The sequence below is a fragment of the Prinia subflava genome, chromosome 2 (assembly GCF_021018805.1).
Source record: "Prinia subflava isolate CZ2003 ecotype Zambia chromosome 2, Cam_Psub_1.2, whole genome shotgun sequence".
In the NCBI taxonomy this organism is placed as follows: domain Eukaryota; kingdom Metazoa; phylum Chordata; class Aves; order Passeriformes; family Cisticolidae; genus Prinia; species Prinia subflava.
Genome location: NC_086248.1, coordinates 95333663 through 95350268, shown reverse-complemented (window position 1 = coordinate 95350268; position 16606 = coordinate 95333663). Strand labels below are relative to the sequence as shown.

The 16606-nt window shown below is 40.9% G+C and overlaps 2 protein-coding genes across 4 annotated transcripts in view; both read left to right on the top strand.

Annotated features, from left to right (window-relative positions):
* Positions 1 to 12: 12 nt before the first annotated feature.
* On the top strand, positions 13 to 12041 carry BPNT1 (3'(2'), 5'-bisphosphate nucleotidase 1). Of its 3 annotated transcripts, none has more exons than XM_063391072.1 (9): positions 13 to 150; positions 3741 to 3865; positions 5885 to 5989; positions 6247 to 6354; positions 6897 to 6945; positions 7885 to 7976; positions 9074 to 9271; positions 10161 to 10266; positions 11419 to 12041. In XM_063391072.1, the coding sequence occupies exons 2-9, from the start codon at positions 3749 to 3751 to the stop codon at positions 11565 to 11567; spliced, it is 924 nt and encodes a 307-aa protein (XP_063247142.1). In that variant the 5' UTR covers positions 13 to 150; positions 3741 to 3748; the 3' UTR covers positions 11568 to 12041. The 3 variants fall into 3 exon arrangements, with proteins under 3 accessions (XP_063247142.1, XP_063247141.1, XP_063247140.1); XM_063391071.1 differs by having other exon boundaries at positions 25 to 164; XM_063391070.1 differs by having other exon boundaries at positions 139 to 272.
* A 3112-nt stretch (positions 12042 to 15153) lies between these two features.
* Positions 15154 to 16606, top strand: part of EPRS1 (glutamyl-prolyl-tRNA synthetase 1) — a 37818-nt gene continuing 36365 nt past the window's right edge. Inside the window, exon 1 of the mRNA XM_063391066.1 lies at positions 15154 to 15310. Coding sequence (XP_063247136.1) covers positions 15265 to 15310 — 46 coding nt within the window. The 5' untranslated portion in view covers positions 15154 to 15264. The remainder of the gene's footprint in view (positions 15311 to 16606) is intronic.

Genomic DNA, 16606 nt, shown 5'->3' with positions numbered 1-16606 from the left:
CGCCGGACGGGCGGCACGGCGGCTGCTCGGTGCCCCGGCGGGCCGGGCGAGAGCTTGAGCCCCGCCCGGAGCCGGAAGGGTTCGGGGCGTGCCGAGGTGGTTTTACAGAGGCGGCGAGTCCTGCCTGAAGGAGCCGGCGCGGAGGCCTCGGTGCGCTGCGGGCGGTGAGCGGCGGTGCTGGGGCGTGGGTCCCTCCTCGGCAAGGGCTCGGAGCGATCGGTGCCGGGCCGCGGGGGCCGGCGGGGATCCAGGGAAAGGCGAGGCTGGGCACGGTGAGTTGGCGGCTGCGCCGGCAGAGCTGCTCCTGCCAGCCCCGAGCACCCGCGGTGTGCCCGGCCCCGCTCCGCTGGCTGCGTGCGCGGGCACCGCTCCGAACCCCGGCTGCGCTGCCCTGCGGGCGCTTTGCCACCCGGAATAGCCATGGCAAGGGAATCGGGAACGGGCTTCCCCTTTTTCCTCTTTGGTGAAATGAGGTAGCGCAGCCCTTTCCCACTTGGAAGTCTGTAGGTGAACCGCAGTGGGACTCCCACCCCGAGTCCTCGCCTGCTTCTGCTGGGTAAATGTTGCTCCCTTACACAATAGAAAGTTTATCTTTTACTAGGTGTGGGCCGAAGTTTATTTTAAAGAAATAGGGAGCTCTGGTCGCTTAGGCATTGAAGAGTCGCGAGAAAGAAGTCACGGCTTAGCACTTGGATTTAAGGACATGCTCTGTGTGATGTCTCCTTTCATCAGGCAAAATCATAAACTTGGAAAAGAGAAGTTTGCATAAAAGAGACTGAATGGGAACCATAAACAGATCTGTCATGTGTGCTCTGATACATTAATTGTTGTCAGCCTGTAATATTTACCTACATCAGAATTTAAAAGTAGAACTAGAACTGGAGACCTCATTAATTTCAGTAGGTATCAAAACAGGCTGATTTGTCAGGACCATTCAACAGTTTGGTTGCTAAGCTAGAAGAAAGGTCTTCAGAGGACAAGGTGTGTTTTTAAAGTTATACCCAAATTTAACTTGAAAGGTAGTTGCTGTGCAGTATTTGTAAACGGCACAGTTTTCTAGGAGTCAAACTATTTTTGTCCAAAGCAAGCAATATGTTCTTAAGTGCCTTGTGGAGGCATACTTTAGACATTGCCCTCGTCAGCAAGAATGTGCCATAAACCTATAAGTAAGTTAATTTGAGGTCAAAAAGTTACAGAGGTGAAGAGCTTAGAGGCAACTACTGACGGAAGAGGTGCAAGTGACACCAAAGAAGGCTTCAAGCATCAGCAGCTTGTTGTCTAAAAGTCTCTCATACCTTTTCTGTGTTTTTCATGGGCAGCTCCTCACAGCTCTGGCCCTTTCTCTCTTCTGTAGTTTCAGCTCGCTCCTTCCTGTCCCTAGCACAGCCACCTAACCCTGTCTGTCCCTTGCACAGCCTCCTGTCCCTCCCTGCTCACAGCACGGCCAGCAGACTCCAGTGCCTCTCTCCCACCTAACTCACTCTTTTATCACACCCACAGCTGTGAGGGCCGGGCTGTTCCCACTCTTTGGTAATTAACACAGCTGCAATATACTGGGGGCAAGATTGCCTTCAGCACTATCTCTGTCTGTCTTCCCACAAACTACTGCATTCATTTATCTAATTAAAAAGCTCCAATACACCAGAAGATGTGCCACACAGGAGATGAAGCCCTCTAAAAATTTAAGGCACCATTGCACTAATAAAATACTTTGCAATTCATTAAGTAATTACTCCAGAGTGATGAGGAAGGGGTGTTAAGCCTCTCATTTCCGTTTTTTTAAAATAAACCTTGTTTTTTCATAAAAAAATTTTAAGGTTTGACAGGAGATGCTGGGTTCACTACAGAAAGTATATTTGTTTGCCTTAAGTATGGCCAAGTAAAATTTACCCAAGAAACACCTTGGGTCAAGCTTCAAGAATTCAAGATAGTATTTCTGTATTGTTTTCTGGGTCTTTTGAAACTTTGTGCAAACATAAAGTAAGTCAAGACTTTAAAACAATTTAATTTTCATCTCATTTTATGAAGCAGGATCAAATGTACAGTAAAAAGTTAAATGACTTTTTTATGAGAAGCTGAGCAAAAAATGTTAATTATGTTCATTTGATAATTCATTTCAATTCTTTAATCCGAACTTCCATTATATATGCTACTTTTTAACTCTTTCTCAGAAGTGCTCATATTCCAGGTATTTTCATTATGGAATGAACTATTTTCCTTCCTGTTTCACATAATGGTATTGACTTAAAATAGTATATAGCTTTCCATCTGTTATGATACATGTTTGCTCTGCAACTTTCAATTGTTTGAGACCTGCTTTTTGCCACAGCAATTGGCAAAATGGTAGCATTTCCAAAATTTCCTCTGTAACCATTGCTGCCTGTCCAGGGTTACTTTGGGTATGGACCTTGGCTATTCTACAGAACTCCAGAGCACTTTGCTCCCATCCATCAGCTGGAAATAATAATTAACTGTGCTTTTGGAATGTGCTTTGCATGGTCACTCCACTCTTTCAGGCTCCGACTGCTTCTGACTTTACTTATTAAAGTGCTCAAAAGGTGTTATTAAAGTGCTCAAAAAGTTCTTAAATTGGCTAAATTTGGGATTCTGATACCACTGACATTGCTGTTTTGTGAACAGCCATGAAGTTGATTTGTCAGGGAAGAAAGGAAAGGTTGTATGATGACCTATTGCCACTTAAGCAGTACTTGCTGCTATTGCAATATTTATGATATGATTGTTATATTACACTTCCCCCATAATATATCTTCAGTGAGTTCCTCTGTATTTTGTTCTGGCTCTGTGCTCAAGTGTTTCCTTGGAAGTGTGTCATACATGTGAGGCCAAGCCAAAAAGTGTGTCATCAACACAGACAGAAATAACTGATAGGAAAACATAAAGAGCAATTAGCTTTGCATTTTGAAAAATGCAGTGTGGTTATCAATACTTCTTTTACCTGAGGAATGCCAGCCTTTCCAAGGGTGATTGTTACTCTACTTATTAACTGAAGGCCCAGTGAATTGCACTGGTTTGTGCTGGGGAACAGATGAGGAAGACAATGTAATAGGACATGGGGTGGTGAGGGGAGGCAGGAAGATAGAAATTGATTTTCTTAAAGAAATCAGGAGAAGCTGAACAAATACAGAAAGAACAGATAAATTCAGATGGTTAAATTCAACTTTTGCATACAAGTTTGCAGTATCTGCATGTCATTAACCTACTTTGTGTACACAATTGGCTATTACAAACCCCTATTTTATAGTTAAACAAAGGGGAATAGTAAGTGAAGTTGCTGATGTCATCCTGTCTGATAGTCTTGTGCTCAAGTTCTGGGCACAAACCAAGGTTCAGTTCTGAAAAAATGAACTTATGTTCAAAATGTGCAAAAAAGGAGTAGTGTGTATAGACTCTTCTTTTTTCTTATTTATGGTAAGAGTTTTTGCTGCTGTTCCTTTTTAATGTCATTCTATTTTAGTGACAACTGGGTTCACTGTCAGACAGAGCATGGGTATTTGCAAGATCTTGTCTACAATAGCTTTACATCGTTAATTGTATTTTTTGAAAAAAGCCAAAGCTCACCTTATTACCACTCACTGGCAGTAACCCACTTTCCCCTTTCTACCCAGTTTAAACTGTATCTGTTTGAAATGTTAGGTAAAATTTTTAAAATGACAAATTTTAAACCTTTTTTCTTCTCTTGAGGAGAGAAATGTTCAAGTTTGCTTTTTGTTTCTTTTCAGCATTCAGCATGGCTTCTCCAGCTCTCCTCATGCGTGTGGTGGCCTCAGCATATTCTGTTGCAGAGAAAGCTGCAACAATTGTTAGAAATGTGATGTCTGCAGGAGATCTGGGCATAGTGGAGAAGGTATTGCCTTTTACTTTGTTCCAATTTAATTTCACTTGTTAATCTTGAGTTAGACACAAGTCAAAGTGGTTTTTTTTAAATAAATCAGCAACTGTGCAAGGAAATACAGTCCTCACCTCCCTCACTACCCCCTACAACAAATATTCCTTTTTAAAGCCCTAGAGAAGTGTCTTTTGACAAGTACTTGTAAACAATATTTGTACATTTGAAAGAAACGCCATAATTTTGTCCTGATTTCCCTCACAAAACACAAGGTTTGCATAGCACCTCAAAATTCATAAGGTATATTTCCTGTTAATATCTATACCTATGTTCTAACATCCTTAGTACAGTTTAAAATACTATGCCCTCAATGAATTTTGTATTAGAATAAATCAGTGTTTGATTTCCTAAAAAAAAGAACTTCAGATTTTACTGAAAAACACATCTTTCAAAATAAATTCAGAGCTTCAAATTTAATTCTAAAAAGAATAAGGTATTAAAATTCTTAATGTGCTGTAATTTATTAAGTTGCACTGATGAGCCAGGTTCTTTGTTTTGACTACAGTACTGGAATAGATGAAATTAATTTTCAAAGTTAATTCTAGCTTTATAGATATGTAACAATATTATGGGCTTCATTAAATATATATATTATTTTTGGTCTTTACATTGAGGGTACTGCAGGAATTTATATTGTTCAAAAATGATCAAAAGTAACAGGTGATATTGGTTCTAAGTAAGACTGGTTATACATACTTTTAAATTTTTTGAGGAATGAATACTACAAACACACAACATTAGATCAAAAGCAATGACCAACAGAAGAGGTTCCTGTTTGAGGGACTAGAGATCTTGAAATTCCTGCAAGCTTCTTGCCAAAGGTGGTTGCTGAAGAAAGAGGAAGAATGTGAGAAAAGCTCTGCCTGTCCCTCTGTTTTGCAATCTGAAGAGATGTAGAACAGAAAGGAACGAAAGTGCTGCTTCTCATCATTTATCCTATTTCTGCAGCCAGCAAACACCAAGACCAACTGCAACTGGCCTTACTGAAAGCTTTAAAACATCTGGGAAGGCAGTGTTCCACCTTTTCCCTCAACATAATGACCTTCCATCCATTTATCTAGTTCAAGGACAGCTGAGTTTTTAGCCATTTCCTCTGCTGATATCCAGAGTTTTCATTTCCCTCAGTCAATTTTAAGCTCTTCATTTATAATGCTTCTTTTGTAGTACTTGTACTTTTTCCCCCCACACTTGGTAGGTAGACACTTTTATCCATCCATTCTTACACTGAAGAACTACTTATACTGTTTTATTGGGTTCATGTCCTGGAACAAAGGACATTCTCTGCAATAAACTTGATTTTAGTGAGTCTTAACTCAGGATCAATTTCAACCAAATTAATTAGGGGATGAGAGGGACATTTCAAAGAAAAATACCAAGTTTCATAAAATTAGCACTCGGCTAAGGGACGGACTAGTTTTGAGCATGCAAAAATTAACCCATAACATGATTCTAAATGGAATATCCCATTCCTATGGCTAATTTCTGTAGCTGGATAAAACACTTTTCATGTTGTCAGCAAATAAGATACAAGCAGATAAAATTTTTGTTTGATTCAACTATGATGCAAATCTTAGATGAATTGTCTTTCTAAATTCCAATGCTAAAAGAATTATTTCTTACTGGGATTCTCTCTCTGGACCTAAAGGGTTAAAAAAGTGTTAATAAGCTACCCACTTTCACATGTAGCAGGTTATTAACATTTAAATGTTTGGCTACACAACATTGGAAAGGCATGCAGTCATTTTTTATGTGATCCTGGGGCACCAAATCCACTGTTCTAATGTCAGACCAGTCCATCTTAGCTCTGGGGTGCGCAGGAAAACTCTGCTTCTTGTAGTTTGTGTCCTGCCTCTCGCAAGGTCACTTACTGGGTTGAAGATTTATCAAATTAGACTTCTTTTTCATTACAAATAGCTATTCAGAGTGCTGTATGTGTGTATTTTTTTAGTACCCAAATTCCTATCCACTCTTGGACAGGCTGGACCCAATGACTTGCAGACCAAAGCTGACCGGCTGGTGCAAATGAGCATTTGTGCTTCCCTGGCACGGAAGTTTCCCAAGGTGACAATCATAGGAGAAGAAGTAAGTACCAGCTTTATTTCGTACTAACAGTTTCTCTTGCTGTAGCTTGCACTAGAATTTGCTTTGGCTAGGTTTAGGAAAACATTGGTTTTAATTAAAAAAACCCAACAAACCAAAAAGCAACAAACAAAGGCATTTCTATCCCATTTCACCTTTCCATTTCATTAGCGTTATCAAGATGTCAAATACACAGCTCTGAGGTAAAATGAAGTGAGTCCAAAATATTTTTCTAATAATTCTGAGAATTCTTTTGTTAGGAACTGCCCACTGATGATGTAACTGAGGATTTAATTGAAGATGGTCACTGTGAAGAAATACTGAAGAAACCTTGTCCTGCTCAGTACACGGGAATTAAAGAGGAAGAGGTAATGTGGTAATGCTATGTCTATGTCTTCATATTTTACATTCTCTATACTACTTTCTGACTTTAGCTAAGAGTCTGACTTTAGCAATGAGGAAAGGTTTTTTTCAATGTTGCCAATTTTTCTTTCTTTGTTTGAAAACTGAAATGTAGTCATGAGAATCACGCCTCCAGAGCTTCAAATGCTGCATGCTTCTGTGTGCAGTTATGGGAAATGGAAATTGGCTTCTTAGAATTTACAATTCAAATCAATTTGACAGGAATTTAGTTTGGACATAAGAAAGTAATCTCATTTTCCATTTCAGTTTAATCCTTCATGCTTCCGTTAAGAGATTTGCTGAGACATTCTAGTCAATTTTTAACCTTTTTTTTTTTTGGTGCAAAATACTATTATAGGCTTCAGTCATATAATAATCTTAAAATTTGGGATCTCTTTATTTCCTTACTTCCATAAAGAAATAAATGTACTAAACTAAAAGATATACTTTGCGTGGTGATTTACATAATTTGTATATGTTAATTTTCCTTATTTTTTTATTCTTAAAGCTTGTAATATGGGTCGATCCCTTGGATGGAACTAAGGAGTACACTGAAGGTTGGATTTTCTTTTAATTCTGTTGATTAAAAAAATAGCAATGTAATAAAGAAGAATATACATGTAGATAGTTTTATCATAGAAGTTACTTACAGTATTGTTTCATAAGGCTGATGTTTCTCTACTTTTTGAGTGCTTGGAATGTATTTATTCATTCCATTCAGTTCGAACCAGTACCGAATATTCCTGATGGGCTACTGAGTGCTGACTGGTTTTTATAATTTCAGCATGCAAAGAGCTGCCTTTGACTGCTGGCAGGTTGTCTTAAGTTTTTAGTTAAATTTACAATTTTGCATATCTTTGAATTAAAGGACTGAATCATCCTCCTCTCAATCAACCCAAACACCACAGCTGTACTTGTAGCCCTTTCAAAATGAAACAAAACATTCTCCCACAAATCACAATTCTTCAGTCATGGGAAGAAACTGTTTCCAGCAAAGCCTAATTTCTGTCCATAGAAATAAACCCTGAAATAAAAGAAAAAAAAATAAAAATAAAAAAAGGAGACCAAGAAACAATATGCTGAAACCTCACTTTTGCCTCCTAATGCATCTTTTAGTTGATTAACGTAAAATCTTTTAGGCAGATTTTTCCCCTTTTTGGAAAAAGAGATGCACAACTGCCAGCAAACCAATAGTTTTGTGTAGCATTAAAGAAGTGCCACCAGAATTACAGAAGAATGTCACTATACACTGCTCTGTAGTTGTATCTTTAAACTTCCGTAGCTCTATTAAAGGAACTCTATCTGGGACATTTTATAGCAGACCTCAAGGCTAAATGACTAAAAGATTATATCAACATCTGAAAATCCTGATTAGTATTTGCATTTTTAAGATAGCACCCTGCGTATTGATTTGTGGACTTTTACTGAAGGTTTATGTTTTTATTAAGATTTTTCTCTTTTTGAAGCATAACTACATTCCTGCTTTTTCTGTCCAGGTCTCCTTGACCACGTAACAGTTCTTATTGGAATTGCCTACGGAGGCAAAGCAATAGCAGGAGTTATTAACCAGCCATATTACAACTACGAGGTATTAAATCATTGATTTATTTAGAAGCATTGTGTGATTTCAAAATGTTACTCTTAAGCTATTTCAGTTAGTACACTTTCAACTGAAAAATGGTGTGTAGTGGAGTTAATGTTGTAATGTAAGGTATTGGGGGTTTTACATTAAATATCTATAATTTTAAATGTTGGTTTCCAGGAACTGAATGTCAGGAACTTCTTAACAACCATACTGAATCCTGAAGCTCGTGTAATGCATTAATACAGGATATATTACATATATTACATATATTACATATATTACATATATTACATATATTACATATATTACATATATTACATATATTACATATATTACATATATTACATATATTACATATATTACATATATTACATATATTACATATATTACATATATAACATATATTACATATACCCTGTGCAAATTGCTACAGTGCTTATAAAATGCCTACTGTAAAACAAGTACAGATCAGTGGTGTTGCAGTCTTTGGCAGAAATTCTTTAGTAAATCCATGCAATGGGTGCATTTGCAATGCATGGTAACTGCCATAAATCTGCAGCCCTAAATAAACCAAGCATAAACTGTCACTGACAGCTGGGTTAGAGTGTATTGTGCCAGGCTTCAGGTAAAAGTCAGGATGGCCAACCTACAGGCATTTACACATTTGGGGATTATTTCAGTATTACTGGGGGGAGCTCATGATACAGCCTGACTAATTACACTTATTGGAGTTTAAAGAAAAATCCCCTGAGCTGATGTAATGCTATCATGTTCTGTGTGACATGTATCACAAAGTATTTCAAATTACAAGATACTTTCAGTTACAGATTGTGCCCCAAGAACAGAAATATACAAATATTAATTTGCCAGTCACTGGGGGCAGGATGTAATGCACCACCTGGCATTGCCTTAGAGGGAAAGAGAGCAAATTTCTCACTCTGGGCTCTCCAGTAGTTCTTTTTACGTGCCACTGTTTAAATGTACAGCCCAGTATTAATATTCTGCTCCCTGAAATGCCAGGATGCGTCTAGGTACCCCTTTCCCTTTGTGCTTTCACTGCTGCTCGGTGTGACCAAGCATGGCTCTGTGCCTTTCTGTAGGCAGGAGCTAACGCTGTGCTGGGCAGGACCATCTGGGGAGTGCTGGGCATGGGCGCCTTTGGCTTCCAGCTGACAGAAGCACCCGCTGGCAAACACATCGTGGTCACCACCCGCTCCCACAGCAGCGCCCTGGTGAACGAGTGCATCGCCGCCTTGAACCCAGACCACGTCATCAGAGTGGGAGGAGCAGGAAACAAGGTATGAAAACCACAAATCTTCTGGTTTTACTGTAACGTGCCACCTTGGGGAAAAAAAAAACAAAACCCACTTTAAAAAAAATCATTTACTTACTTAGATGAATACACTTCCTCCACCTTCCCCAGCGCAACTTCTCTTCCTAGCATTCAATCTGCTGTGAGGCTGAGAGAATTTGGCACAAGTGTATTTGTACCAGTGGCAATGCTGGTCATAGCTGAGGTCTGTCTTCCCCAGTATTCTGTTTTTAGGGGTGAAAATAAAAAGTTGTAAGACCAGAATGACTAAATGGGAATTCAGTTTAATCTGAATTATTAGACATGTCCTCCTGTTTGTGTTAATACAGCTGTTGTTCCAACTATTCAGCAGCACATTTGAAAGGATAAAAATATAAGCACACAGTGATGTTTCCTTTGTGAAATTTTTCTGTGTACAGGGAACACCCATTTGGTACAGATTTTAAAACTTAGTTTTGTCATAGCTGTCAAAAACACACCCTCTCATCTCTTTTCTCCAACATGTGCAAGGCCCAAAATGGCACTAACACAATATGTATATAGTTTCCATTTTATTTTTTTAACACTTGCACAAGAAGTCAATTCTTTTTTCTGAAACTGAAAGCAGTTTTTCATCCTATAGACTGTATTTATAACAATCAAAAATATTGAATTGGGAATGGTGATGAAGTATTGCTTCTAACTCTTAAAACATTTCTCATAATATATTATTATACTATCACATTTCTTGTAATATCAATGAGGAAATGGCTGGTGTTTCCTTCCTGACTACCAGTACTTACATAGACAGATTTAATCCCCCCTTCCTTGTGTTATTTCTACCCATTTCTAAGTGCATAGATCCTTTGCAATGATTGCAACTCTATTTTTAACAGATCATTCAACTCATAGAAGGCAAAGCATCTGCTTATGTATTTGCCAGTCCTGGGTGCAAGAAGTGGGATACATGTGCACCTGAAGCTATTTTACATGCTGTGGGAGGTAAGTTCATAGCATTCAAAGTTCCAGGGTAAGTGAAACTGCATTATTTTGAAGTTAGTTATGCTTTCTGTTGAAAGCAAAATGATGATACACCTGTCAATAACTGTCCCATAATAAAAAAAAACCCAAATTCCCAAATTTGGAGTATATTCATTTTAGTATTTTCAAAACAAATGCCCTTTTTTTTTCTGTTGGCTACTATCTCACAGTAAAATCTGCTGTCCTACTAACTCACTATAGTAGTTTATTATTAGTAACATGTTATGTAATATGTGGACATTGAATTCTTTAAACTAACAAAAATAGGTCAAATCATGCAGTTCTCTGGATGTACAAACTCCAAAATTGAGTAATTCATACAATTCAATAGAATTAGTGGTCTCCAGCCAACATGAGACACTTCACTTATCTAGGGGCTAAGGGGTTGAAAACTTATGAAAAAACTCACTGCTGAGGATTTGAAGTAGTATTTTTTTTAAATTCTTCTTTTCACATTAATAGGCCTTTTACCACCATATGCTAAAATTATGGAGTTTGATTCCTAAATTCTGTCAAGCAAGGATAACAGACTTCATAATGACACTATTGAATTCCTCTGCAGCCTGTAGTGTTCATAACTGGAATAATTTTAAACAGGGTTAGCTCAAGCACAAAGCAACCCAACTAATCTGGGGCAGCACAATGCTGTGTTTAGCCTCTTTGGTAGGTAGGAATCTCCTGGTTAAATTAGCTTGAATAAAGATATGTGTTGCTCTTGCTGAGTGATTTCTAAAATCTCATTTAAAACCAGGTGGGGTGTTTCTACATTATGTTAGAGTTTGTGGTATAGACTTACCCTGTTTTTTACTTGAAGGTTTTTCTTTGCTGCTTGCCATGGCCAATGTAAAAGCTACTAAGGAAGCATTTTAAGTAATCCATGAGAGAGACATATTTTCCTTTTTTCTGAGACACAAAAAATTTAAGTATTGTTGAAAAAAAAATTAATCCACTATATGATTTCAGTCAGTATAAAACCTGTTGTACTTAAACTGGAAGCAAAGATACTTCACATCTGAAGACAGCTTTTAGTTATTTCACTTGAACTAATAGACTGCAACTCCTTTTTGCTGGAATTTTTTTTTCTTTCTTTTTTTTTTTTTTTTTTTTTTGCAGGCAAAATAACTGATATCCGTGGAAATTCATTTCAGTATAACAAGGAGGTGAAACACATGAATTCAGCTGGGGTCCTTGCCACTTTGAGAAATTATGACTACTATGCCAGTCGTATTCCAAACACTGTGAAAGAATCTCTTGTGCCTTAAAGCAGGGAAGAGTCTTCACTTGGCCTGGAAGGCTGAGAAAATGAGCTTGGGAAAAAAGAAAAGAAGAAGATGACTGAGCTTGAAATTCTGTTTCACAGAATCTGAACTGAATTCTTTCAGTAAGGTGTTCGATAATTTCAAAATTATACGATATCTCTAAGTATCTGTGGGATCAGGTTATTTGGCTGTGTTGATCAGATAACATCAAAGCAGTCTCGTTTCTTTTGGAGTTTTCCTTCCTCATGACTGTGTGTAATATAATGCTAATCATAACACTACAGACCAAAAATCATCTTCATATTCTGGGCACAAAATAATGTACCTCATGACCTGTTAAGTCATGTACCTCATCTTGCTCAATGGTTTTTGTTGTCAGTAAGGGTTATTGTGTCAATTTGTAAAACAAATGGACTAAGGATTTACTTGGATGGATGAGCCCATTTGTTATAAAGTTGACAGTTTTGATTCTTAGAAGGGCATGTGAATTTTTTTTGGTCTGCACTGAGTTTTGGGATGGCCAAGACTGCTATTTGTTGGGATGTCTGAGTTTTGCAGGAGGCAGGACACAATGCAGCTGGGTCTGGAAATCTCAAATAAGGGTTCATGGATCACTGGCTTCATTGAGGATCAGTGAAGTGTACTTACAGCAGGGTTCAGAACAGCTCAGCTGGGAACCCAAGGAAGCATGACAGGGGCAGGAGCTCCTAGCACCTCTATGATGATTTGAAATGCCTTTGTCAGGGTTTATGCCACTGCAGTCTTAGAGCACTTTGGGCATCCAAAGTCAAGGTCACTTTGGCATACTTGGGAATAACAGAAATGTCAGACCTTGAAATTTTCCATGGCCAAATTCTGAGATAAACCACGTGCCTTTCCAACAGCCCCAGAGCTGAGGAAGTTACCGTACCTCTTTCCCCTCTTGTGGAACACAGGCGTGTTAGAGGAGGGGAGAGGACAGGACCAAGATCACCTAAAATTAACTTTGATATTGGAGATCCTGTTTCAGTCAGCTTTCCCATACGTGTGGCTGTTAGGAAAGCAGGATTCAACTGCCCAGTCCACTTGAACACAAAAGAGAACCAGTAGTAAATGAAATATGGCTAGCTAAAATTGAAAACTTAAACAAACTCTTTTGAAGTCTCTTCAAGTTGATTTAGGATTTTGGAATTACACTCTTGAACCAGTTAGGCATCTGTGTCCCTTCTTTTCTCCAGATGTTGTGACTCAAGTCCGTTACTCTCAAATGAAGGAGTCCTAGGGCCTCCTTTTCCCTAACAATGTGACACATGCTGAGGCATGCCATGGAAAGATGCCAGTTTCAACAGACAACACAGAGATTTGCTTTTCTCTCTGTTCTCCATGGGGAGAAAAGAGTGGGATATGTCAGGCTCTCAGGCAGGTGGTGTCAGGGAGGGTGTCTGAACACAGCTGCTTGCTTACATAAAGACTGAATCCCTAAGCTCTCCCACATGATTTTTTCCTTACCCTCTGCTGACACCATGAGTGCCAGAGTAGCCTGGAAGATGCACTGCATCCTTTCTCCCTTCCTCTCTGCCCTCAGCATTAGGTCTTCTAAATAACTACGCTCTTCATCCACACAAACTATCTTTGAATTTGTGCCTCAAGCTACAGAAAGTTGTTTTCCATACAGAAGAAAGTTTTGAAATTCAGTTTTTGACAGTGTGTTCAAGTTACTACTTTCTCCCGTCATCACACAAGATATTTAACAACTCTACCTAACTTAGAGTCCTTAGATTAGATCCTTTTCTCATAGTAGGGTAACACCTAAATCACTTCACTGGCTTAAAGCTGACTCTATTTCCAACAAGCAGGAATATCTTGCCACCAAGATATGAACAAGGCAACTCTTGATAAAGTGTTCCTGTCTCTCTACAGGCATATGTGGAATAGAATCTAATGAACCTCTTCCTCTGTGAGGTCATCTTAGCCTAACATTTACAGATAAATTAGCAAGATTAGCATTTACCTCATTCTATCATGACACTGGATTAGAGCTGCATATATAGGAACAATGTGTGCTTCTAATCCTTTGATCTAAAGCCTACCTTTCTTCTCCCCTCAATTGCATAACTGGTAAGAGCATGCACTGCAGATTCAGCCTGCTTTAATTAGAACCTTCTTCATATTTTGGCCCATTGTAAGTTTAGTCATTCCTAATTCCTCACATACTGATTGTGACTGAAGTTTGAACCACATAGCAAATACAGTGATTTCACTGCTTGTTATACATAATTTTCACCTTCATCTTGTACAGGATTCCTTGATATGCATGCTGTGGCATTCCCATCAAAATCTGCATGTGCCTTTGCAAAACATGTTAAGATAAAACATAGAACAACTCAGGCAACACAAAGGCCTGCCTTAATCATTCTTTCCATGCAATCATTAAAATACAAAGGACAGAAATTAGTAATCTTCATCTATTGCCTCTATAACCTTATTTTCATCTGAAACTTGCAATAGGTTTGAAAATCTCTTCAGCATAAGCCTCTTTCTAATTCTGCTGTAATTTCTGTCTGCTCATTTAGTTACCTGCATGGGAATAGAACACACAGCATGTATCTATCAGCTTCTGCATGGTGTGTAAAGATACTTATGTATGGAAACACGTGGAAATACTTTCCATGCTTACAGAAACTGTAGAACTGCTAACACAGGAGAAGAGTAAAGAAAGTTGAGATTAAATCCAGCAGCAGGAATCAAGCATAAAAACCAGCACGTAATGTGCAGTCATGCTCTGGTATACCACTACCTCCACTGCACAAAAAGCACTGGTTCACCAGTCAAGCATTTGATAATGTCTCTGTTAGCACATTAGGTGCTACAGTAACAGCTATAAAACAGATGTGGGGAAAAAAATAATCGCAGTGACTCTGCATTGTCCTTGCAACAAAGTGAATTTGAGCCAGTCTCCTGTGGAAAACCCGGTGACACAGCATTTTGTAATTCATTCCAAGGCTCCAGGAGGTGGCTGGGCACTGGGACAGGCTCTCCAGTGAAGTGGTCACAGTGCCAAGCCTGCCAGAGTTCAGAAGCGTTTGGACCACGTTGTGCAGGGCCAGGAGCTGGACTCAATGATCCTTCTGGGTCCCTTCCCACTCGGGATATTCTAGGACTCATTTCACCCGCTGCAAAATTCGCACGTTTGTCAGGAGTTTAACAAGTGACATCCTACAAAACCAGCGGAGTGAGACCGCCGTACTCGAACGTGTCGGTGCGTGTTGCGCTGCTCGATTTGCTCGGATCATCACACACAGAAAAGGGGCTGAAGGCATCTCCACGGCCGCTGCCAGACCCACCTCAGGGCTTTGGCAGGCAGCCCCCTGCAAAGCCCTGGGGCAGGCTCAGCCGGAGCAGCCGTGAGAAGGGAGGCACCGGCATTTGGTTTGCCGAGGGCCAGGGCAGCCCTCACGCAGCACCCGGCCCTCATCCCAGCCCCGGGCGGGCTCCGGGCCGCGGCAGCGCCCAGCGGGACCGACCGCCGGCGAAGGGACCCGCCGGGCACCCTCCCGTCCCGCTCCGCCGCCTCTCCGGCTTCTCCCGCGGAAGTGACGGGCGCTTCCCCCGCCCCGGGGCGGGTCCTGCCGGGCCGCCCGGGCCGCGCCGGCCCCTGCCGAGCTGGCAGCGCTGCGCGCCCCGCCCCGCTGCCTCCTCGGTTCCGGCGCTGGCGGCGGGAATGGCGGCGCTGAGCCTCACCGTGGACGCGGGCCGTCCCCCGCTCGGTAAGTGCGGGCCGCGCCTCGCCCCGCGCCGCCCGATCCCGCTCTGCCGGGGCTCCGGCGGGTCTGTCCCTCCCTGCCTCCCTCGCTCCCGCCCGCCCGCCCGGGTTGCATCATGCGGCGCCGGCCGTGCCCGCGTGCGGCACCGGGCGAGGCGGCGGCGGGGCCCGGGGCCGTCCTTCCGTCCCTCCCGTCCTTCCGTCCCTCCTGTCCTTCCCGTCCCCCCTGTCCTTCCCCTCCCTGCCGCCCTTCCCGGGGCCGTGTGCCCGCTGCGGGTCCCCGGGCCGTGGCGGAGCGGCCGGCGCTGGGCATTGCCCGGGCTGCAGGAGCTCGGGCGCGGGTGCAGCCCCGGGTGACTGGGCACGCCGAGGCTGGGTGTTCAGGGCAGCCCCAGTTCACAGTGCCCGTTCCTGAGCTCTGCCGCTGGGTTGCTGCCTTTCATTTTCAGTTCTAATCTGCTGCTGAAATTCCCCTCTGGGGAGCTGGCACGAAGTTGCGCCGTGAAATGTTGCTTTCTCGGTTGCTCACTGCCCTTCGATGTTATTTTGCCTTTAAAAATGTGAGAACCTCCTTCATTGTACTTCCACCATCTGGAAACAATCTTTCGTATGCATTCCATAAATTTTCTCCATTTTGTTATAGCTCTCCAAAATATATTTTCTTCCTATACTTCATCACAGTTTATTGATTTCTTTTTCTTGCTGTTATTCCCAAATGCATTTCAGAGTTGAATACAACTTGCATGACTACTGATTCAAGGTATAAAAACATATAAGTTCTAAATAAAATTTCTCCTGATACTTGATTATACTGATTTGCCAGAAAAGAAAATGATGCAATATGAATTACGATTAACATCAGGTTTAGGGACTTTAGAGACTTAATTTCTTTGACAGCTGGTGAGTGGCACTGGAGGTTTATTTCAGGAGATTGCATGATTGTGTCAGAAATACTACACATTACAGATGAAACATTTATATCAAAGAGACAAGCACACTCATCTTACTCATCCCTGCTTCATGCTCTTCGTCATGTCTGCTGTGCAGTGGGAAAAGTGTAGTAGTTTTAAATGTCATCAGTATTAATTACATAGCTTATTGCACATAACGCTTGTCATTTTCAAAGCATTTCCATGCATGTTATTAAAATACTTACCTGTCTTACTAACGTGTTGTGTAAGGGATGTCACCCTGAATTTCACAGATGGATAGCTGAGGGATGAGAAGAAGAACCTTGACTTACTGTTAATGCCACAAGAAGGGTTTTCAGCTGAGCAGAGGTGAGAGCTAGGGAATTCCT

Coding starts and splice junctions, on each gene's coding strand:
- BPNT1 (XM_063391072.1), top strand. CDS start 3,749: ATGGCTTCTCCAGCTCTCCTCATGCGTGTGGTGGCCTCAGCATATTCT. Junction 7,977..9,073: donor AGCCATATTACAACTACGAG/GTATTAAATCAT, acceptor GCCTTTCTGTAG/GCAGGAGCTAACGCTGTGCT. Junction 10,267..11,418: donor TATTTTACATGCTGTGGGAG/GTAAGTTCATAG, acceptor TTTTTTTTGCAG/GCAAAATAACTGATATCCGT.